At 40.9% G+C, this 24154-nt stretch overlaps 1 protein-coding gene across 3 annotated transcripts; it reads left to right on the forward strand.

The window, feature by feature from the left end:
- The first annotated feature begins 1682 nt into the window (after nucleotides 1-1682).
- NOC3L (NOC3 like DNA replication regulator) lies at nucleotides 1683-24054 on the forward strand. Of its 3 annotated transcripts, none has more exons than XM_090058654.1 (21): nucleotides 1683-1827; nucleotides 4095-4302; nucleotides 7037-7163; nucleotides 8999-9156; nucleotides 9261-9323; nucleotides 9764-9894; nucleotides 10553-10714; nucleotides 11808-11901; nucleotides 12228-12403; nucleotides 12802-12930; nucleotides 15479-15610; nucleotides 16007-16087; nucleotides 16969-17069; nucleotides 17563-17635; nucleotides 17728-17791; nucleotides 17913-17984; nucleotides 18767-18948; nucleotides 19341-19469; nucleotides 21445-21542; nucleotides 22082-22166; nucleotides 23521-24054. In XM_090058654.1, the coding sequence occupies exons 1-21, from the start codon at nucleotides 1819-1821 to the stop codon at nucleotides 23650-23652; spliced, it is 2406 nt and encodes an 801-aa protein (XP_089914780.1). In that variant the 5' UTR covers nucleotides 1683-1818; the 3' UTR covers nucleotides 23653-24054. The 3 variants fall into 3 exon arrangements, with proteins under 3 accessions (XP_089914780.1, XP_089914779.1, XP_089914778.1); XM_090058653.1 differs by having other exon boundaries at nucleotides 1696-1827; nucleotides 18905-18948; XM_090058652.1 differs by lacking the exon at nucleotides 17913-17984 and having other exon boundaries at nucleotides 1696-1827.
- The last annotated feature ends 100 nt before the right edge of the window (nucleotides 24055-24154 follow it).

A 24154-nucleotide genomic window follows, 5' to 3' on the forward strand; every position in this document is an offset into this window, starting at 1 on the left:
AACAACAGTAGAGACTCCCTATGCCTGAAGAAAGGGCACTACACTTGAAAGCTTGCTAAGAACTTTCTTCCAGCTACTCAGTTGGTCTAATAAAAGAGGTCACATCTACCCAAAGAACCTTGCCTGTCCTTATGGTATATTCATTAGTCTCCTTTTCAGTTTGATAAAAAAAAAATGCTTAAAGAACTTATTTGAACTTATGAAAATCGAAATGTATTTACATCTAGGTCTGAAGCATCACACTGCTGATTCTTGGCCCTGGGATGGAAAAAATATGGCTCAGAATAGTGAGCCACTCATTGACCTGAAGCAGGTGTTGGATGTGTTCCCAGGGGGCATTGCTCTTCTCTTTGTGGGGAAAGGGGGGGGGGGAGTCATCTTTTCATTCATAAGTTCTGTTTGAGCTCAAAGCAAGAGTGAAAACTTGAGCCAAATGGTGACCCTGTCAGTAAACTGGAGGATGTCAGCTTCCCCATTGCAAAATGTAGTTAACTTTAGCTGGAAGATGGGAATGATAATCATGTCTTCTGGAGTTATGTGCAAAGGATCAGTCTAATGCTCTTTGTGTGTTGTATAGGTATTGACCCAGAACTTGGCCTTGTTAGAAATCGGTGATTGTTTTCACGGAGCACCTCTTGATTTTTGTGAATTAAAAAAAATCAAATAGAAGGTTTAGTCTGAAACAACTGGAAGTACTTGAAGAGCAGAAAGGGAAGGGCGAGGCAGTAGTTAGGACAATATGGAGACCTGAGTGCAATTCCTTGCTTGGCCATAGACTCCCTTGGGTTACAATTGGGCAAGTTGTTGAGCTCTCTACTCCAGTGGTTCCCACACTGACAGATTGCACACCACCACTATAAAACAATACAACCCTAAGCACTATGAGCAATTTTTTGTTGTAAGGAGTAGTTATAATAAATCTGTTAACATGTGCCAGCGACAGGTTGTTGGCATACCGGATTGCAAACCGCTGCTTTACTCTTGTGATGGAGAATAATACTACTTGCCTGTGGGACTTGAGCTTTATGTTGGGACAGGCAGTGCTCCGATACTGTGGTATAGGGGATAGCCAAGCACCTAGGATGAGATGCGAGTGGCTTCTCCCACTAGTTTATTTGCACAGCTGCAGTATATTTTAGCAGATTAGTGCAGTTTGAGCCACAAAGCATTAGCTGCTTTCAGTGATGAGCCTTTGCAAGAAATCTAAGCGTTTCTCTGGCTTTTTTTTTTTTTTTAATAACGTTCAGATCCTAATCTTCGGACTGTATATCTGGGCTGATTCCTATTGCCAAGGCGCAAGGTATCCCTATATCAGTTGTGGTATTATTTTAAAAAGGAGACTAACTGGAGGCTGTTACTTGGTATTACCAAGCTGGTAACTTAGCAGCTTAGTGTCAGAAGCCTACGCCTGTGCCCTAGAGCGAGCACCGGAGGGAAGAGGATGTGTATTTCTCTCTCTCTCCTGCTTTACTGTTGGACTGTACGTAGGACCGGTCACACGGAGCCTGCGAGAGGCAGGGACTTCCCTCCGACACCTGGCCGGAGGCACTCAGGCTTGCCCGGCTGGCTCCAGGTTTCGGGGCACGGGCCCTCGCCGGCTGCCGCCGCCAGGCCCTGCCCACTTCTGCCGCGAGAGGCGGGCGAGGCCCCGCCCCCGCCCAGCGCCGCCTCCCCGCGCACGGCGCGCGCGTCCTTCCTGCGGCTGCCGCGCGGGCCTCCGCCGCTGGGGGCGCTGCGCGCCGGGCTGGGGGGGAGCTTCCGGGCCCTGCTCCGCGCCGCCGCACGTGTACCCGGAGGTCCAGACCCGCCGCCGCCGCCATGAAGCCGGTGAGAGCCGCTGCCGCGGGCCGGGGGGGTTTCGGGGGCGGGTCAGCTTTGTCGCGGGGCCCGGCCGGCCCCGGCCTCGGCCTGGGGGCGGGGGACGACATGCGCGCGCGTGTGCACACGCGTGTGTCCCGTCCCTGTGCGTACAGTATGGGCGCCCGTGGGTGTGTAGGTGTGTGCTGGCCGGGTGACCAGCTGGTCCCCTGCTGACTGAAGGGGTCTGTCTTTTCCTTTTTTAAATTAAAATATATTTCTGTAGAGAGAAAGAGTTATATACATTCTTTATCATAAACTTTCCATCACACACCCTAAAACCACGTTAAGAAGCTTTAATTAATTGAGAAATGCTTCCCGTTACAATAAACACAACTGCTCCCCTGCACCCACCCTCACCTACTCAAGTGACAGTCCTGTCGTCCAAACCCCGGTTTGGGGTTTACTGTCTCAGTTCGTTCACTGTCCTTGTCGCTGTCACTTCTGCTGCTGCCCATCCCGTTGCAGTCCTTCTCGCTGTCTCCAGGTCCAGTTGCATCTCTGTCCTCTGTGGCCCTACTACTGGCAAACATGCTCCACCCACACCTGGGGCTTCAGATGTTTCTAAAACCTTTGGTGGGCATCCCCCAAGTTTTGCTTGTCCATAGCTATAAAGCCCTTGGAGCAAGCAAGGGAGGAGATTTCCATTTCCATACACTGGGCTTAAAGCTGCTGCACCTTGGTGGGTCCTGAGCCACACCAGAAGAGCAGTTCTCCTGCAAAGTGTTTCAGGAAAACTGCCTTCTTGGTCGCAGATGCATGGTATTTCTCCTGCCAGATTAAGAAGCCACTAGGCTTGATCTGAGCCTTTGAGGCCAACAGCAGAGGGGCTTGCTGGCTCTGGAGGCTGGTCTGGGAGGGGGCAAGTGAAGGCAGGAGAGAGGAAAGGAAGGACCCAGACTCTGCCATGTACTGCAGGGATGGGGTGGGGGAGCCAGGAGGCGTAGGCTCTGGACTAAGAATCCCTGGGGCCCGAAGCACCAGCCTGACCCCCCCCATGAAGGAAAGTAGCTGCCATTGTTGCCAAACACAAAGCCTGCTCCCTACAGCAGTGGCAGTCCCCCAGCTGCATCGAGGTGCTGCCTGCTGGGACATGGCTGCACCTGCAGCAGAGCCGTCACAGCGAGAGCTGCCCTGTCGCCCTGTTTCTGAATCAGAGCTTTCAGTCCAGATGCTTATGAAAGCCATCTGCCAGGTCCCGGCTGGCAGTAAAGGGGCTGGGTTCAGATTTAGAGGTTTAACACCAAATTTCTCCATCTGGTGGAGCCAGAAGCTTGAGAAAACAAACTGTGTCTGGGGGCTTTAAGGTGAACAGAGCACCCCACTCGCAAGTGCCTTCAACTACAGCAGACTGTATTACAGGGGCAGAGGGAACCCTAACATGACCTTAACAACTGCTATAACTATTAAACCCCCAAAATTATTAAATATTACACATTAAACACTAATTGAAATATCAAACAGGCTGTCTCTACATGAGATGCTGTCTGAAGCTATGGAAAAGGAATGTAGAAGGTGGTGTATTGGTAACACTTCCAGGCTCTGGCCTTCCATGCACATAGAGGATGAGATGAGATGCAAATAGGTGAGATCAACCTTAGACGTGAAGAAGCAGCTGTGGCTGATACCATCTGCTTCGGTCTCTGGGAGAAAGGAGCAAACATTTGTAGTGTTCCCTTTACCACCTTCACAAAGCTCGGAGAAGTCAGTCAGTATTTGATGGTCAATTGGCTTCAAAGGTTGTCAGTAATTAATTTTAATAATGTGGGTATTTTATCCTGATTCATCACTAGAAACAGATCACATACATATCAATAAGGTCCTGGCTCTGTATTCAGGTCTAAATTTAGACAAAGGGGGGGGCCTAGATAATCCATGGGCCTTTTCCATTAATTTTTCTTGAAATAGGGAGAGCTATGAGATCTCTCTAAGCCAAATTACTTTTTGTGTTGGATATGGCAGTTAGAGAGCTCGAACTGTTAAAAGTTTCTGACAGATTATTGTCCAGCTTCCTTCCATGGAGGTGAATGCAGGTAAGTTCATTTAGTAAAAATGGGATAAACTTGAAATTAAGGAGAAACCCATGCTTAACTGCAATTTATTTGATAGTAATGACAGTGTTTAACTTGTCCTTTTAAAAAAACTCCATCTTTGGTATTAAAGGAAAATCTCACTCATTTTAATCAGAGGAAACATGAATGACTCAGTCCGCTGATACTTTTTCTTTTGGTTTCTAGAGGAAAAATACAAAACGAGTCCCAAGCTTTCGCAAGTTGCTGAAAACTAGTAAAATCAAACTTGACAACAAGTTAAAGAACAAACAATTTAAGCAACAGAGTACTGCAAAGAAATACCGAAAAGAACAAAGGAAGCTAAGACAAGCTGTCCGAGATGTGATCTCCAAAACACCTGCTCCGCTGGAGGAACACAAGAAAAAACATGCAGGTAATTGTTGGCCTGTTTGTCAGGTAATGAATTTGCCAAAGCTTTAGATCCACTCATTATAGACCAGTGTTACTGAATATTTTCATGCTTCACCCTAATTTGTATATCATGAAACCAGAGCTAAATACATAGCATACAGATCTTTATTTATTCTAGGACTGAAGTTAGTGAGTACGTACATGTGTTATTGTTTTTTTTTATTTTTTACAACCAGCTCTTCAATGCAGTGACAAGGGCTACTTGCATGGTACATAACAAAAACATTGTAATATGCTTTATGTATGATGTTATGCTTTACTGATTACGTCAGAGCCTGTAGCACATACTGCTTGGTAAGGTGGATTGCAGAAAATGTATGAAGTTTGTGTTTCCCACTTTAAAACTAACATGCTTAGATATTGGCATTCTGCACTTTTAAAAAAAAATCTTGAAGTCTCTGATTTGTTTGTTTTTATACTTTGTGAAGAGTGTCAGCGTTGAGTCAGGTCACTGTTACCCTTTGGGCCAGTATATTTGCAGTATTATCTTTAAGACCAACACTATTCACATTCCTGCCTCTTATTCCAGACCATTTATTGTGTCTGTTCTTTTTGCTAGCTGCTGGATTTGTATATTCCTATAGGCTGAACTTCAGAGGCTACATTAAGCCTGGGTTTCTAACTGTACTGCCCTCTTAGGGAGCCTGTGAGGTAATGTACAGATAACCAAAAATACTTTAGATGTTAGAAATGTTCTACACTAAAAACAGTCTAGCTGTGGAATCAAGGAATTTGCAGGCTAATTTACCTTGCGGTCTGCTGGGTATGAACATGTTGTTAGACCAAGCTCATGTATCACTTAAGCATGCCAAAACTGTTTACATAGATTTCTTCATGATATAACTTGCATGTGATAGCTTGCTGAATACCATATTTTCTCACATATACCCTGCACCTTTCCCCCCCAAAAACAGCTGAGGAAAATTACAGTGTGCATTGCATATGAGGAAAAGTGATCCCCATAGGTCCAGAAATTTGGTGGGGAGAGTGAAGAGGTGGCAGCATTAATTGCTGCAGCTCCGCAAGTAATGGGAATGAATGCTGCCACTGCTCGCTCCCCCATACACCAGATTTCCAGACCTAGGGGGAGCCCCCCTCCTCATCTGTGTGCTGGATTGAGCTGGTGTTTGGGGTCAGACTCAGTGCACCAGCTCTGGGGTTGCATGCCAAATCAAACCTGGTGTTCCAAATCTGGGATTGTCCATTGGCTCCAGGGCCAGACCCAACACATGGCTCTGGAGCTGGTGTGTGGTCCAAGACTTGGCATCCTCTTGGGCTGTGCATCCCTAGACCTGCCACGTGGGGTTGGATCCACTATGCAGGATTGTGTCTGCTTCATGGCCCCAGAACTACTGTACAGGGTTGGACCTGGTACATAGCCCTAGACCCAGCATGTTGGATCAGTCAGTGAGCCCCATCCAGTGCACTAGGCTGGCAGCAGGCTCATCTTCCTAGCTGCTGCTACCATGATACTTTACCTAGATAAGGTCTTTTTTCTTTATGGTACCTTTAGAAAATCAGCCTGTTTTATTCAGGGGCAGGTTGGTTATATGTGAGAATATACAGTATACCCATACCAGTTTTTATCTCTTTTGAAAAAAAACCCACGCACTTTCTTAATGGGAGAAGTAAAAGACAGGAACAAGTCTTAGGCAGGAGTTCCTAATGTGACCCCTTTCAGGTGAGACCATTTGTGTAAGTCAGATGTATTTGGCATGCTAGGGGTGACTGCATCCTTTTAAATACATAGAGAGTGCCTAGCCTTTGCTCAGTGTTGCTATCCAGAGGTCAGCAAGTAGTGTATTGTGAATAACATTGCACTTCGCTGTCCCTGTGAGCCTCGGTTTAGACTTTTTCATTTTCTGTGGCTGCAAACAATACTGGAGAGTGTCATGATAACATGTTGGTACAGATTTGGTTCCATTGTATTAGATACTAACCATGGAATTGTGAATTATGTTGCTGTGATTCTGAGAGTGCTTATATCTGTAGCAGACTAGGAAAGCTTGTGTGTTCAAGAGCCCCAGTATATCTCTTAGCAGAAGACTGCATAGGTAGGGATCTCCATAAATTATATCGGAAGTGCCTCCTGCAGCAGCTTCTTTAATGTTTTCATTTCAGTGTTTCTGCCCCCCGTTGTCCCCTGCCCCTGACTGGCATAGGGATCCCACTGTTTTAAATAAGCCGTGTTTTTCGCTTCCCCAGTGATCAGCAGCAAATGGCCCAGCTGGGGGGGCTCCTCCACCAATTTGGAGCAGAGGGTGGGGTGGGGAGGGAGTGGAGAGAAGCAAAATGAAAAACATAAAAGGAGCCACGGTGGGGGGGGGGCCACTTCTGGTGTGATTTATGGAGATCCTTACTGATAGGGTCATTCAAACGAGACAGAATGAGAGTAGGGGACAGGCAAAAATTGTCCCATTGATCCTTGAGATTGGGGGTTGAGCAATAAGCAAACAACCTATTCTCATATATACAGTAAGTTGTAGAAGCACAAGGTAATCTTCTGGGATGTGCTTGATGGTTGATTAACGTTAGCAAGACAAACCACATAGGTAAAGTTTAGCCCATATGAGTGTTTGGCAGGACTGGGGCTAATGTATAGAGCTGAACAGATATGATGGGTACAAGAATGGTCCATTTCAAGTTTGTATACGTGTACAGCATCTTACAATTCCATCCATTGTGTTCTGATATAGCTGAAAAAGTAGAGGAAGAGGAGGAAGAGGAAGCTCTTCCTCTGGATATGATGGATGAAGATGACCTCAAATTAATGGAAGATTTGGCTCGAAAAGCATCATTTCTAACAAGAGACCTGTCTTCTAGGTAACTATTCTCTGTTATTCTTTGCAATAAATTGGCAGTGGTAACATTAAAAATTCCCAGGAGATTTGTTCTAGTTGTGTGCCTGGGTGTCTTTAGTTTTAGTGTTTACCTTCTTGGAAAGTGCAATCAGAATACATTTACCAGCACTCCTGTGGCTAAGCCATAGATAACTGTAGCAAGATACTATCTCTGCCAAGTTTTCATCTGCTCCTTCATTCAAAGCAGATGGAATTTCCCAGGATCCAACAATTTTTTGATTCCTGTGTATAAGAGAGGTGTTGTGTATGATAGAGGTCATGTGCATGGGCTTCCAGCCATTATCTCTTAAATATTTTAGTAAATGATTATGTGAGGGACCTTTGTGTTCTTTTCAGTGCCAAGGCTGTGGACACGCATTGCTTTTGTGACACTTTGTAATGCTACAAAAATAGAATGCTGTCAGGTGTGCACACTTGCAAAGCCTCTGGCAGGAATGCTACATAGTCCTGTCAAAGGTGTGCTCTGCAGCAAAGAACTGGAAGGGGACTGCCCTGTAACTTCCCCAATGCCCAGTGATAGCTGCCATGACAGCAGCTGAAAGACAGCCCCATCAACTGTTGCTGTCTGGTGGCAACAGCTGATTGGGCTGTCTGCAAGTGGCAGCAGCAGTGGTTAATTAGACAGTCTCTGCTGCCTGATTAGCCATTGCTAGTACTGCAGCCTCGTCAGCATCTGGCCTAGAAGATGTTGCTTGGGTGGCAGGGTAAATGCCCTGAGTATAAATCCTCAAGTGTAAATGAACCTTAACCAACAGCAAATGTACACACCAACTAGTAGTAGGCTATAAAAGAAGGTGGTACATGTTATTAATGCTGATCCTGTCCGTGTGGAATGGCTTATGAACTTAACATAAGAACATAAGGCCTGCTATTTACTGGGTCAGACTGTGGATACAGTATGTTGTCTCACTCCTTGGCAGAGAGTGGATGCTAAGGATATGAAGATGGGGCCTTTTTTCTCTGTTCTGCACTTCCTGGCCTCTTGTATATTTGGGCTAAGATCATAACCATTTTGTTTAATGGTAGTCTTACTAATGTGGTTTTCATAGTTCTAGTGGGCACTGCCTTCCATTGCTAGGATTTATTTACACCCAATGGTTGCAGTTTATTTTCAGCCCCTTAATGTGGACACAGTACTATCGAAAAAGCTAAACAGATGAATGCTTTTAAATTGATGCGTCTGCCCATAGAATCATAGAAGTAGGGTCAGAAGGGACCTTGTAGATCTTCAAGTCCGACCCCCCGCCTGGGCAGGAGAAAAAAACTGGGCTCAAATGATTCCAGCCAGGTAGGCATCAAGCCTCCTCTTAAAGACCCCCAGGGTAGGAGCCAGCACCACTTCCCTTGGAAGGTGGTTCCAGATCCTAGCCGCCCATGCTAGGGAATTACACCATTTACTACTTAACTAAATCGATGCAGACACTCTTGAGTAGACAAACCTTTAACATCAGCTAGGGGAGTAGTGGAATAACTTTGAAATCATACAATAACTGAACTCGCTTCTTATGCTAAGCTAACTATTGTTTTTTGCATCTAAGTTTATTTAAAAAAAGTTGGAGATTTGTAGACAGAGATTTTGTTTATAATGAGAGTTTGTATGACATTTCATAAAACTGTCAATTTTAAAGTGGTAACTTCAACTGACAGACTTAGAGTAAATTCACTCAGATGTTCCAGTTAATGAAAAATTGCATGAGTTTACGGTGTAGGTGTTTAATCTTGACAGCAGACTTCTATTTATAGTTAAATTCGTTTAATTTGTTGATGACTTGATTGAGTCTGTCTTGCATCATGTAGTGAACCCATTCATGCCAAGAAACGAAAACAGGAAAGTGTGATTGGCAAATATGAGAAAATGCCAAGACGCATGCAGACTGAGCCGGAAAAAGAACTTATCCATCTACTTCCTATCAAAGACAAGACTGGCATTATTCCACAAACCATGGAAAAGCCAGGTAAGAAACAGTCACAGGAATCAGAATAAAAGGGCAACTAAATATGTTGTGTTTTGTTTATTTTGCCTATTGTCAGGTTGCAAATTTACACTCTGTTCTTGCAGTTGTCAACATTGCACAGAATGAAGAGGAGGAAGAGGATATGGAAGAAATGGAGGTAGCAGAAGGTAATCAAATGTCCTTATTAATAGTTAGACATATTAAAATGAAGTACTGTTCAGAAGGAAATGGAGTTACAGGATTGCCTGTAATTTGGCTGGCTGTAACGCGTTGGGTTTGTATGTTGTCACTTGCTATAATAGAGAGAACCACTTTCAAGTTTATAGCAGACGTGCTGTTTCTTTTTATAAATATGAAATTCAAGTTGGAGGAGGTGAATTGAATCTTGTAGTAGGTATAACCTACCTATTGTAGTACTACCTATTGTAGTAGGTATAAACCACAGAAAGGGTTTTATACAGCTGCACTTATTATATGTAGTATATTTTCATATAGTATACAGAATATATAGAACTGGATTTCTCCATGCTACTTGTTAAGTGACAGCTAATATGCAGAAAAAGTGTGGAGACCCAAAGGAAAAAAACTAACTCTTAATTTGTTCCAGTATCTAGGGAAGAACCCCTGCCTTTACTCTCTACTGAGGAACTGCTTGTTCAAAGGAAAATAAAGCTGCAGGAGAAGAAAACCCAGATTGCAGGTCTAGCATCTGCCATTCTGTCTGACCCAGAAAATAATGTAGGTAATATTAGACTCTGTGGGTGTGATACCACAAATCAATCAGTTACAAAGTTTTGAAGTAACTGAGCAGTGGCAGAGTCTGCAATGTGTCATGTACCTGTGGAAGAGCCACAAGCAGCAGAAACTCCATGTTTCCCTGTGCATTGCAGAGTTGAGGGAAATGTTTGCTTTTATCATGTGTACAGACAGTCTGGTTCCATGTAGCTGTCTGGTTCTGTCCAGACCCTTCAGTAGCTGGAAACTCCATGACTTCCTTAGGTCTGTCTTACACATTGGGAGTGAGACTCCCATACTTCTGCTCTGTCAACTTGCTTTGTTCACAGGGTCTTAACCCTTAGGCTTTGCTTGCAGGCTCATGGTTAGATTCTTACTTAGAATGCAGAAATATTTTTCTATCGTTCTACTTAAAGTTGCAGTGACTTGGTAGATATAACATTACTGAACTATTGTATTGTGGATTCTTTGGCGTTTATTGGCTTTTCTCATACTTAATAGTGTTTATTAATCCATTATGTTAGTGTCACTGCACTATAACGGTTTTGTTTCCTAATAGGGGGGCATTCTTCTTCCTGCCATTTGCATAAAAGTGTACAAACTTATTTCTGTTTGATAAATAACTCATAATTGATCCTTTCACTCATTTTTCCCTGAACAGATTAAAAAGCTGAAAGAGTTGCGTGTCATGCTGATGGAACAGGACCCCAGTGTGGCTGTCATCGTTCGGAAGCTGGTCTTGGTTTCTTTGATGGAGATATTCAAAGATATAACTCCTTCTTACAAAATTCGGCCTTTGACTGAAGCAGAAAAAGCTACAAAGGTTAAGCTTCAGGATTTTTTATGCAGTCTCGTGAAAACTTCCTTGACTTTATTTCTGATGCTAAAACAGATGCTTAATTTTAGTCTGTTTTTTGAACAAATGTAAACAGTCATTTTTAATGCCAAGGAGGGTCTTAAGTTCTGACTTCTAGAATCTGTCCAGTTTGTTAAAATACAAATATATGGTTAGATGCTGATGATAAATTGAGGGAAATAAAATATTAAACTTTGAGAGGACTTGTTAATACCATTTCCAAAATTTTTTATGCATCCATCTTTTAAACCAGGTGGACACTAAAAAACTGCTTTGGGTTAAGGGGTGTGTGATACATACGTAATTTTTAGCAATACTGCAAACACGGGAACAAAACAGCTGTCCCTGTTTGACATAGGGAACTAGAATGAATTATAAATCACTGAAAGTTATCATAAAGAATATAATTACTGAAGTATCCAGAATTGGCTCAGATCTTTGTGCCTGTGTGTTTAATTAACCAGTAAACAACTATAGGATACCTCATTCTCCTGGACTTGTATAAGGTTACTTTAAAAGGTACTTTTCGATTGAGATGGCACACTTCCATAGACGTTAGGGCTGGAAGGGACCTCAGAAGATCATCGAGTCCAGCCCCCTGCCCAAAGGGCAGGAAGTCAGCTGGGGTCATAGGATCTCAGAAAGATAAACATCTAATTTGCTCTTGAAGGTGTTCAGTGTAGGTGCTTGAACCACCTCCGATGGCAGGCTATTCCAGACCTTGGGGGCTCGGACAGTAAAGACATTCTTCCTTATGTCCAGCCTGAAATGGTCTTGCCACAGTTTATAACCGTTTGACCAGTTGAGGCTTTTAAATTAATTTCAAAAAGTTCATCACATCCCACTTAAAACCCTACTAATGAAATAGATCTGGTGGGGAAGAGGGGGCATTTCTTTTACATACCAAAACTTACACAATAGTAAAGACAGGAGTTACCTTAAATATATCTGTAGAAAAGCCCTGGCAAAAGAACATACATCTCAACTTCGGTGTGGCAATATTAATTAATTGCAGTACTTAACAGTTTTAAAGAAAATCTAATTTTTATTATATTTGCAGGTTAAAAAAGAAACTCAGAAACTAAGAGAATTTGAAGAAGGTCTTGTGAGCCAGTACAAATTTTACTTGGAAAATCTGGAACAAACAATTAAAGGTATAGTGTGAGTTGTCCTTGTTTCTTAATGTACATTTCTAGATGGAAGATCTTGATCCTTTCAACAATTATACCCATATTATCTCACTGAACTCAGAGCTAGTGGCATGCATGAGGTTATTCAGATGTTTGCAGTACTGAGGCCTAAATGTTTCTATTCAGAATGAATACTGCTCTCTGCATCTTTTATCTGACTCTTTCACAGGAATCTGTACGCTAAGATTTATTTTATTGAGCAAAATATCAGGAAAGCAAACAGAAAATTGTTCAAAGTAAGGTAGTTCCCGTGAGTTTTCCACAATAACAGAAAACACAATTCTTTATAGACTGGAAGCAAAGAAAGCTGAAGAAGAGTAATGTGATCTCATTAAAAGCGTATAAAGGTCTGGCAGAGATTGCAGTGAAATGCCTCTGTGAGCTGCTTGTCGCATTGCCTCATTTCAACTTCCACAATAACATTATTGTCTTGGTTGTACCCCTCATGAATGACACATCTAAGCAGGTGAGCATAGTTATTATTTCTTATGATTTTAACAGAAATTCTTTATGTTTGGTTTTGAAAATTCATTTTGAGGCAACCATATTGTTTGTATAACCCTTATCAGTATTTTACAGTCTTCACTTTTTTTTAAATATTACATTGTCACATCTTGTAAATTTTGACATAAAAAGCATAGCTGTAATTGATTTTACAATCGTTGTACTCTCCTATGCCATAGGAAGTGTGTGAGTGCCCAAAAGCTTGCAGATAAAGCAAATTTTTTTGCAATTATCCAGTTGGTCTGATAAAAGATATCACCTCAAGAGTTCTGATTGTTTAGTTGTAATTGAGAAACTATTGGCACAGGTTGGTCTCTTTCATATTGCCTCTTCAGAATAAACATTTCAGTTAACTTTCAGATTTCAGAAATGTGTTGCGAAGCAGTGAAGCAGCTCTTTAAACAAGACAAACTTGGCGTTGCTTCCTTGGGTGTAGTTAAAGTAATATCTGGTCTAGTGAAGAGCAGAAATTATGATGTTAGACCTGAGGTAAGTGTATGTTGTTGTGCTTTTCTTTTGACAGTATCAGAAAATGCTAAAAAGTAAGAAGTAAAATGATCTAACTTCTTCCCTTTGCCATTCTATATTTCATTACCTTCACTGAGCCTAGAACAAGCTTAGGGCTTTTTGACTTCCCTTAAAACAAGTTGGGGGGGCGGGGAAAGTCTGTTTTATATTTCTTAACTTTCTGATAATTCAGCATTTGTCTAAATAGGGGCAGGTAGTCAACATATTGAACATTTTCACAAAATAAAAAGTGCTAAGAAAATCAGTTCAGAAATCATTTCAGTCTGCCATAGATACAGTCTTCCTGTGATGTCACACCACCTCTTAATCTTGCTGTCTTCTCTTTCTGTGTTTCTGTCTGTCTTTGATCCACCATGCTCATGTGATCTCATAGGGCATTTCTACACATGCGCTTTAATGCATGGTAGCCTGTTTTATTGCTCGTTAAAGCATCACATTAAAAATGTGTGATTTACTGCACTAATGTGCAGTAAAATAGACTACTGCACATTAAGTGTCACTTAAAGACCATGTGCGTTCTTCACTGTGCATTGAGGCAGCCTAATGCATATTTGTTTAGTACCTCACATTGGATATATTAAATTTAACACACATTAAGAAAAGCACCTTAATGCATGTGTAGGTGTGCCCAAAACGTGGTACCTGATGTAGTCAAAGCGGGGGCACTTCAGTGTATCATCTAAAATGTAATCCAGACAGGAATCCCAACATATAGGAAAGAATAGAGATATGAAACACTTAAACTTTTCTGGGGTACCAGAGCACAATAGGTAGAAGCAGCTTGATGTGATAGTGAGTCGGAATGTAACGTTCAGTTCACTTCAAACTGATATGTTTCAAACTGACTTGAAACAAAATCCCTCTTCAACTCCCTCCCTTACCCCAGCAGAAAATGAGAACATATTACCAAGAATTTCCAAAAACTTAGGCTTTATAGGAACCACATTTTCTGTCATAAATCATTTTGATGAAAATTTCCTGATACACTAAGGATTTTTTGTTAGTGTGATACATAACTAAATGCATCAAGTCTTGTATTGCCAGACAGTATCTAGATGGCGTAGTCTGAGTAAGAAGCTAAACATGGGAGAGATTAGGATTGGCTGGACAAAAAGATTGAAATGAGGGACTTTGGAAATGTGTGGAGGTTGAGAAGCCTGGAAGTGATAACAAGTCTGGCCAAGAAAAGTCAGGAAGTGGTTTGAGGAACTGTAGGGAGGTGAGGGTGCAGACTCAGTTGCATCCAGAGGCCAGGGGACAAGAGAGACTAGGTTGGCAATGAGACAGGTTGGAGGGAAACACAGGAAGAAGAGGTCATATTTGGAAGGTAACAGTCATGCTCCCCTTCTGGCTGGAGTCAAAGCTAGGATTTTCACGTCTCAAATATTTGAGAACCCTACTGGGAAGGTATGTGTCTCATGTCCCATCAGTGGTCCAGATAGTTGTCAACTATAATCCTTTAGCTGAAGGGGTGGGAATCTGAGTTGTTGATCTAGAAGTACTAGTCCTGCTGATGATTTATAGGTTGCAAAGTCAAGCATTCAGAAGCTAAAATAAACAAGAATTAAGATTATTAGTACAACCTTAATGTAGCCACTGTGGGCATTTGCATCATGATACAGCCTTTAATTATCCAGTCGCATTGAACCCTGCTTCATTCTTTACATGTGACGTATGGTGCAGTTAATGAGCAGATGTTCAGTATTTTATTTTATTCTCCTTGTTCCAAGTGTGACCATACCCCATACTTTATTAACTGCACAGTATACAAACTTTACTCTGAGTAGAGAATTACTTTTTCTAGAGCTTCAGGAATGCTAATCTAGATGCCTGTGAGTTGAGGGGTTTATTTAAAACCATTTAATGAATGATGAAGTTCTGGCACAAAGACATTTGCATCAAAAGCATCCACTGATTTTGAGTGCCCAGTTTGAGATATCTAGTGCCTGATTTTTTTCAGAATATTTAACACCATAGCTGAAAGTCGAATTCTCACTGACTCATTGAAGATATGAATGTCTGATACACTGCAGATCTGACTGAAGGACTCAGATCAGGTGCCAATGGCTACTTGTGAAAAGCTAGTTTATTCAGTTTGTCTGACATTGAATAGGAGCACTGTGGCAGATGCAGGGATAGATTCTCTTCTCTGGGGTAGCATTTGACGGCTTTAACCCGAGACCTTCCTTTCTCTTCCTGCAGTTCCCAGCCAATTTCTGCAACAACTAAGGGAATGGTTTTGCAGACAAAAATCTTGACTGCACAACTCTGATTCACTTGATTTTGCCACTGCAGCATTCTTTGAACATAGCTGTCTTGGTGCATGTATGTTTAGTCAGTGTAAAATAAAATACTGTGTAGCACAGCAGCTACAGTACACGGAATATTATATGAATATTTGTTTCTTATTTTTTGGTGGCCAGTAGCTGCTAAGCTTCTATCATTGTATTTACTGCATGTGACCTTATTTGATTCCAGCCACTAAATATTTTAGTTATTCTCATTTTAGGTGTTAAAAATATTCCTTCACTTAAGAATTAAGGAAGTAGAAATGAAAAAAGACACAGAAGACATTGCTGCAAAGAAAAAATTTATGACCTGTAAAGACAAAAGGAAAAATCTTTCCAGAATGCAGAGAAAGGTATGATTTGTGCTTTCTTATCATCTGCCTTTAGTGCACGCAAAGGTTTACCTTTATTATTTCTAGATGCTGGTAATCTGCTTGCCTTGGGAAGTATAGTGAGCATCTGGTACACAATGAAGAATTGAGTTGATCTTCCTAATTCTGTCTTTTTCCCCTATTTAATTACTTTCCAGTGCTGCAGATAATACCCCAAACATAGTAGTTTGGGAGAAGGGGTTATTTAGAGAAGTAGTTACTCTTCAGCCATCCTTAAAGCAACTTCAGGCCACTCTACAACTTGCATTGGGCCATAGAACCCTGATACAGAAGGGAGCGCTGGACTCTGGGTTTTCAGGCTTTTGGGAAATTAATTTGCCAGAATATTTGATGTCTTAAAGATAACTGTATTTTCAGTGGAAGAAAGCAGAAGAAAAACTGGAACGAGAACTCCTGGAAGCAGAAGCCTCAGAGAGTAAAGAAAAAAAACTGAAACTGGTAGGGAATTTCAGAAATTCCTTTCTTATTGCTGCAGTTATTTATGTAAAGAAATAAAATGAGACCTCTACAGCCTAATTTGGTGGCTTTTGTTTGGAACATTGGTTCACTGGGTAAAGCCTGTAGTAACAGGCTAGTGATGCACAGCTTCTCATGCATAATAAACATGGCATGTCCAGGTGAGAGGTGGGATGGAGTTGCATCTTGTAATGAGCAGATATAGTTGTGCCGAGGTGACTGAAATTATCACAGCACTTGTGCAGAGTAAGCAGAGGACAGTGACACCTGCCACTAAAATGACAGACCAGTCTATAGAGAAGGCATTCTAATAAGGTATAAAAGTGAGAGTACTAGGATCTGTCCTTGGGCTTTCTTTGGCATTTCTTAGAAGAGTGCTGCTGTTGGACACCAGACCAGAAGGGTATTATGTCACCATTCACAAAAGTTGTGTAATACTGATCCCAAGGTGCTGGTACACGTGGAAGCTGACACTGCAGGCTCAAAACACAGTTCCCTTATTGGTGTACAATAGTTTAGGTTCTGTTCGCTGTAACATACTTCCTTTCATTTATTTGTGTTTTAAAGTAGTCCCTGGTGACGTGGTAGGTCAGATTTAAAATTAGAAGCGTTGTTTGTTGTTTAGCCAAATATGGAAATGTTGCCAATATTTTTTTTCTCTGGAACACAGCCCCATCTGTTGACTTCCTAATATGCAACTTTATCCTTTAAACCAATACATATTGATTATTTCATGTCAAATTTGGGATAGCTATGTTTCTAATTCACATTTTTTGGAAGAGTTGGTTAAAAGGAAAGTTTTGATTTTGGTAATTCCTGGTTCCCATGCTTATTAATTTTATTTTACATACTTGTATCCACAGCACACAGAGACCCTGAATATAGTGTTTTTAACATACTTTAGAATACTGAAGAAAGCACAGAAATCGCCTCTTTTGCCTGCAGTGCTAGAAGGTCTTGCAAAGTAAGAGCCATAAATTAATGTTTTTCAATATATTAAAAAAATAAGATGCGGAAAAGGCGGTTTAAAAATACTTTGTTTGAGCATTTAATGTAAGATAAATAGAAATAAAGAACACTAAAAAATCCTCTTTTTGTATTTTTTATGTATTTCTATCTAATGTCATTGCCAAAGCAGGGTTTAAAGAAATACTGTTTGATACACAAAGTGATTGTGCATCGTTTATTCTGGTCTGCTTCTAAAGAAATTGACAATCATTCTTTGCTCTAGTTAGTACAGTTAAAGTTGGTGGCAGGTTGTGATAAATTTTGGGGTTGAATTATCAATTTGTGGTTAGTGTTAAATTTGTGGAGAAGCATTAAAAGAGCAGATGATGAAAGTACAACTTAAAGATGCAGTTTTTGTTGGGTTCCAGAGACTTTGAAAAGAGTTTTGCAGATAAAGTTGTGTAGAAGTAAAAAAAAAAATGAATAAATAAAAATTCCTCTGCTTCTAGGTTTGCTCATCTGATAAATGTGGAATTTTTTGATGACCTGTTGATGGTTTTGCATTCTCTGATTGCCTCTGGTGTAAGTTAAGCTTTTTCCATCTGCACTGATTTGGTATTTTTATAAAATTACATTTTATGTAGTGCCTATCAGCTGTTCTTTTGTATTTCTAGGACCTAAGCTATCGGGAGAGCCTTCATTGCATTCTCACTGCTTTTCATATTCTTTCTGGTCAAGGTGAGATCTTTTTATAAATAAATAATTTATAAATAAATATAAGTTTATAAATAAACTTTATTGTTTTATTTGAGTTGATATATTTGAATAAAGCTATTTATGTGGGGGGGTTTTTAAACAGGTGATGTTCTTAATATCGATCCTTTGAAGTTCTATACTCATCTTTACAAGACACTATTTAGGCTACATGCAGGTAACGTATTTTAACACCTGAATGGATATGATGCTTATTTTGCTTTTTTGCATTAGTCTTAATATATTACATCAATTTTAAGATTTTTTTTATTATATGCTTCTAAAATGGGTGGCACTTTTTTAATTGGTTAGGCATTCTCCTGTGGTAGTGCAGTGTTTATTAACTTAATGCAGGTAGTAATAATTATAACTGTATTGCATAGCACCACTTTCAGCCAGTGCCATTTCATTAGGGACTAGTTGCATTAGCAACTGATCTCTTCTTAGTTTTCTGACTTCACATTAATTAGTCCTTTGCAGTTTATGTTTTCTATAATTACATTCTTAATAGGCACTTTAGAATTTAAGTAGTAAAATAGATTTAATTAAGTTATATTGATTGAGAAGGAGATCAGAAATGAACTGTTGAGTTGGGGAGTGTATGTGATACTAAATCGTATAGTATGTATGCATTTTTAAAATTATATAAATAATTGAAAGAGTAATTGGTGCAATTAGGACCAAAACACCCTTCATAATGTTTAAGCTTCCTTATTGCAGTAAATGTAGTATTAGAAAGATAGTATAAAAGGAGTCATAGGTGTATTGTTTCTGCCTATAGCAGGCATAATTTTATAAAACTGTCTGAATGGTTTTCATCAGGATGTTAATTACTGAGTTTAGAACCATTTAAGCTTTAGTACAGTGTTCAAAGGTACTAATATCTAATTAATGTCTTTCACAAAGCATTTTTTCCTGGAAATGGGCTTTTATTTGTTCCATTAAAATTCTATTTGTAAGGCGCAACAAATGATGATATGATAATAGTGCTTCAGTGCCTGGATGTAATGCTTGCCAAACGAAGAAAACAGGTTTCCCAGCAACGAGCCTTAGCCTTCATAAAGCGACTTTCCACACTTGCTCTCCATGTCCTTCCAGATTCCAGTGTGGGCATCTTAGCATCCAACAGAGTGTTGATGCAGGTAAGTTTTTGCTGCAGTAGCAAAACTTTTGGATTGTTGTTGTAGCTGTGATGGTCCAGGCAGAGTATAAGAGGCAAGGATTCATGCTTTATCTTTTATTAAACCATTTTTGTAGATGAGAAGGTATTGGACAAACTTTTTTATATACCTGAGGAAGGGCACTTGATGTCTGAAGGCTTGTCCAACAAAAGATAACACAAAATCCTTGCTTTTCATACTTTTATTATTTTTAAATTTTCATTGTATTAAAGAAATGATTTGAAGTATCTGAAACAGTTTTGATTTACCCAATATTTCCTTGAATACTGCTCAGACTGATAGTGTGAGTGTTATATTTTGTATTTAACTTGTGTATAGAATGTAACCCCTTTTGCTGGTGATGATGTTAACAGACGTTCCCCAAGACAGACCTCCTGCTAGACAATGAATCTCAAGGTAGTGGACTTTATCTCCCAGAACTGGATGAGCCCGAGTATTGCAACGCTCAGAATACAGCTCTGTGGGAATTGCACTTGCTGAAGGTGAGTTGGCTGGATAATTTGGGGAGCTAGCAAATTCTTTTGTTACTTACTTAAATATAGAGCTAGGTTATGATTCTTTTTTCTTAGCAATCTGTGGGCTTTAGGACACACCCACATCAGGACCTTTAAATGCCTATGTGCTTCATTAATAGTGGTTGTAGGTGCCTAAATCCAATGTGTATGTAATCAAAACCCTTCTCATCTGCCCCTTTAAGCATGCATGGAAAGCTTGAAGTCACTTTGCTCCTAAGTTTCCACCAGAAAGTTCCTTGGGTATCTTCATGTGTAGCTCTGGGTCTGTATCCTGATGGTGCTGAGGGACTAGGCATCTCATGTTTAAGAGAGATTGAGATCCAGGAATTAGGTAGAGGAATGTCTTGTTTGCCTATGGGACCTTACGTGGTGGGACACTCTCTGAGCACACCCTCAGAATCAGGACCTGCCCAAAATGCGGGAGAAGGGCTGGGGACTCCTATTTCACTTTACAGCATAGGTTTTCATGGAACTTAAATTGAGGGTGAATTGGGGGAGAAACTCTCCCTTTTAAAGGGGATTGATTTTTAACAGGTGAGATTAAGAGCTGCATTTGAAATAGCCTGTAGTCTGGTGGTTAGGGCATTCAGTTTAGGACTAAGAGATCTGGGCTAATGTTTCCTCTGACAGAGTAGTGCTTTGAAACCAGGCCTCCCTCATCCTAAGGAGTGAAGATGGTAACCACAGGGAAAGGTGGGGCCCCATGGCTCTTCCTTTCCTCTCCCTCTCTCCACATTTCCTATTGGCCAGCTTGAGGGGCTTCATTTTTAGCTTGGTGTTTTTGGTGGGTCCCATTTTGAGGTGTCTGATGCTCTGTATAGGGAGTCTGGATACCTACTCAGGCCTGTGGATTGCATGAGCAAAATCGTTGCTTTTCCTGTAACCTTGCCTTATGCTGAGACTGCATCCTCTCCTGTCACTCTCTGGTGAGGTTCCTGTTCCTTTCCTCCTTTAAATGGCAGTACCTCATTCCCATCCTTCCCCTTATCAGGATCCCTGTCTCTCCCTTCCTGCTTTCCTACCTTTAGGTCTCCATGTTTCCCACCCCATTATGGTTCCCTGCTTCCACACCTACCCGAGCATTTCCTCCACTCTGGGCCCTGCTTCCCATATTATCCCACTCCTTAGTCCACATCCCACTTGCTTTTTCTTGTAGGTCCCTGTATGCTTCCTGCTCATTGTCCCGTCCGTCCTTCTGGTCCTTGTGTTTTCTCCACACACCTTTGCATGCTCCAGTTCTCCATTCACTCCTTTTGTGACTTTCTGGACAAAGGCAATGTTCCCAAGCACCGAGTTGAACTGCTGCTGCTTCTGGCATGTAGACAGCAGCAAGATTTCTGTGTTGGTGACATCAGCCAGTTCAAGGGTCTGAATTTTCCTGAGCCTCAGGCATTTCGACTGTTCTGATTGGCAGCACAGCTACGAGTAGCGTGCCAGTGCATATTGAGGCCGTTCCTTTTAACTTTGCAGTTGGTTGCATGTGACATGCCAGGGTTACTCTGTGAGAGGCAAACAGAAACATGATAGTTGGCTGTTAGACCTCATCTCCCTCAGAGAATGGCCAGGCAAAAGCGTTGTACCAGCATTTAATTGTCCTGTTTTATCACATGTTACAGTGAATATTATATTAAATGGAAAATACTTACTGTTAAAGAAATGTTGTTCTGTAGCCCTGGCTACAGCAATATTAAGGAAGAAGAGTAAGATTAACTATGGTGACGTGTTGGGGACACAATAGCTGTGTGATTGGTAGAGCTGTGGGGTTGACCTTTTAGAACACCAACTAACCCTTGTGTTCAGCTCTCAGGCTGAAACGGGAAAGGGGTTTATACACCAAAAGTTTTCTGTTGAATCTGTAAGTGTAAGTATAAGTTTGACCTGACTGGTACAGTACACATGTTCATTTCTTTGTATCCCTCACTGGCTACCCTTTTTCTTTCAGAGACACTACCACCCAACTGTGCAAAGGTTTGCAGCTCATCTTATTGCTGGTGCTCCAGCTGAAGGCTCAGCAGCGCTCAAGGCTGACTTGAGCCGAAGGTGAGACACATAAGTTCTTTGGAAAAACAGACTGGCAGACCAGTGCTCATTCTGGTTTTGTAATTTCCCAGGAATTCGGTTTCCATGCACTTCAAGAAAGTGAATTTTGAAGAACAAAAACACACTGGTTCTTTTATAAGTGCAAAAGATGAATGCTGTTTGTCCAGGGCTTGTTGCCAGGATATGCAGAGGATAAAAGTTCTTTGTGTGGCAGGCAGAGCCTGCTGGGAGCATTGAATCTACAGACCCGTCCTCTGTGGATTCTGATTTTTCTACATGTAACTCAGCTGGGTATTTAATTCACTATAATAATTTAAGGGCATTTTCCTTGCTCTTAGTTTGTGTCATTATCTTGACTCTCCTGACTGTCTGATTTATATCACTTCCCACATTGTTGTTCTGTACTATTGGGCATGTCTCTGTTGCAACATGGAATTTTCAATCACGTTACCGTCAGTTCATTTAGTTTTAAAATGAGACTCTTATGGAAATACACATACTGTTCTGTTTCCTTAATCGTGTAAAACATGTGTTTATAGGTCTGCTACAGAACTTTTTGGGAACTATAGTATAAAAGGAATGACTTTCAATCCTCCTGTTGCCTCAGTTACACCCAGAAAAAAGGTAAGGTCCCTCAGCATCCTTTCTGATACATATATTTAACAAATAGTGGAGCTTGGGGCTCCCTGTGCTGCAGTCACGACCAAATGTGTTTGTTTTGGTTTTATACCCAGTGCGGTTTCTTAGCTTTTTACTGGGACCAGATAATGGTGGCTATAAAGGAGAGAAGCAAAGTTTCATTTCCCAGAGTGCCAACACATGTAGTACCAAGAGTGTTTTGTATTTCCTTTTTCTGATCTTTTCATACTTTCCAGTGATTCAGTGCAAGTTTGTCATTTTCTTTAATGATGAACCTTATTTTGTAGAAATGCTTTCTTGTTCCAAAAGTTGGAGGTGGCAGGATGGCCAAGATCTGAGAGCCCTGGGTTCAGTTTTAAGAAAGAGAAAATGTTGTCCATCATTACCAAGTTATAGCTAAAAATATATAAATATTAAAGCAACCCAACACTGGGAAGTAAAAAGGGATTATATAGCAGACCTCAGTGTAGGGCATGACCTAGCTGACAGTTCCCACTGAATGTCCTGTGAATGCCCTCCCCTCAAAAATGATACTTGATTCTGATTTTCTCTTGTGAAAACACGGCAACTATTAACCTCATAGTTAATAGGGCTCTACTGAGAATGTAATTGTAGCTGTTACTTCTGCCCTTTTGTAAGGGTTTCTAGCTTGTTTGTCCCTCCTAGAGTCGACAGCAACTCTGGATGATAGCACCAGGAATGGCAGATGGATGTTGAAGAGTAATAATCAAATGAGAAGGCCTAGCACATACTATCTTTTTCAAATCAGGAATTTAGAAGTGGTTTTATATATTTATGTGGATCACATCTATGACATTAGTGGGGGGGGGGGTTATACTTGTTCCTCTAGCAAACTTTAACAGTATCTCAGCTCCAGCATGCCATGGTCCACTTGTTTCCGACTGTCTTCCCTCAGTCCTTATGACAGTGGACTTGTATTCAGTCTCTTGACTTTGCCCAGGAATGGGGATTCTGAATCAAGACACAACTTTCACCTTTATTTCTACCTTTGCCTGATTTCAAACTACTTCTCTCATCTCCTTTGGGGCCTTTGTTCTCTTGTATCTGCATGTAACATCTTAGCCCAGTAATTTTTTAAAGCTTTATTAAAACTATTGGATTAGATTCAAATGGCAGGTGTGATCTTTGTCTGAATTCATAGCAAGAGGTCAGAGTGGCAGCCTCCCCTTATTTACAGAGAAGGGAAAAATTTCTCTGTCTAGAAAACAAGTCCTTTTTCTGTAAGTGATTTCAATAGGGGAAGGTAAAAAGACACCTTGAGAAACCACCACTTTGACTTTACTGAGCTTTATACAATTTACCATTTTATTCATTTCAGGATAAATTTTCACCAGGCAATTCCTTCCTGCATGAAGATTTGAAGGAACTGATTCAGGCACACCTCAGCCAGCCTTCTCTTCATAGAACCTTGGATTTTGCTAAACACTTAAAGGCATCATCGATATCATAAGTATTATAGCCAGCATAATCAGTTTCTTAATTGTGGGAAGAAAGTAGTTACAATTAAGAAATTGATACTAAACGGCTTTAGAGGATTTCATATAAACTCTTGTTTTGGAGCTGGTAATGCAGTGCAGTGCTGAGGTACAGAGTAAAGCAGTGTATTCTGCACTGACCATTCTGGGGTAACTGGACTGCGTGTCCAGGTTTCACTTCCCCTAAGAAATGTACAAGCGAGCACTCCTGGAGGCAGGTGGGGCTGCAAACAATTGACTGTAACTGCTTGATGATGTACATTATTGTGATATTTTTTGTTTTTGGAATTTTTTTTTGTAATGCAGTATGTAAATCTATATTTTGTTAAAGATCATTGGCTTATGTTGACAAATAAATATATTTCAGGAAATAGTAATATGGGACTGAATTCTTTGCTGTTTATATTAAAATGCCTCGGGTGTCTTATGTCTGTGAGCAGTAACTAATGTGCATTTAAGTACTTATTTTTTCTGACT

The sequence above is a fragment of the Crocodylus siamensis genome, chromosome 7 (assembly GCF_052110815.1).
Source record: "Crocodylus siamensis isolate JL-2025a chromosome 7, ASM5211081v1, whole genome shotgun sequence".
NCBI classification, from domain to species: Eukaryota; Metazoa; Chordata; order Crocodylia; family Crocodylidae; genus Crocodylus; species Crocodylus siamensis.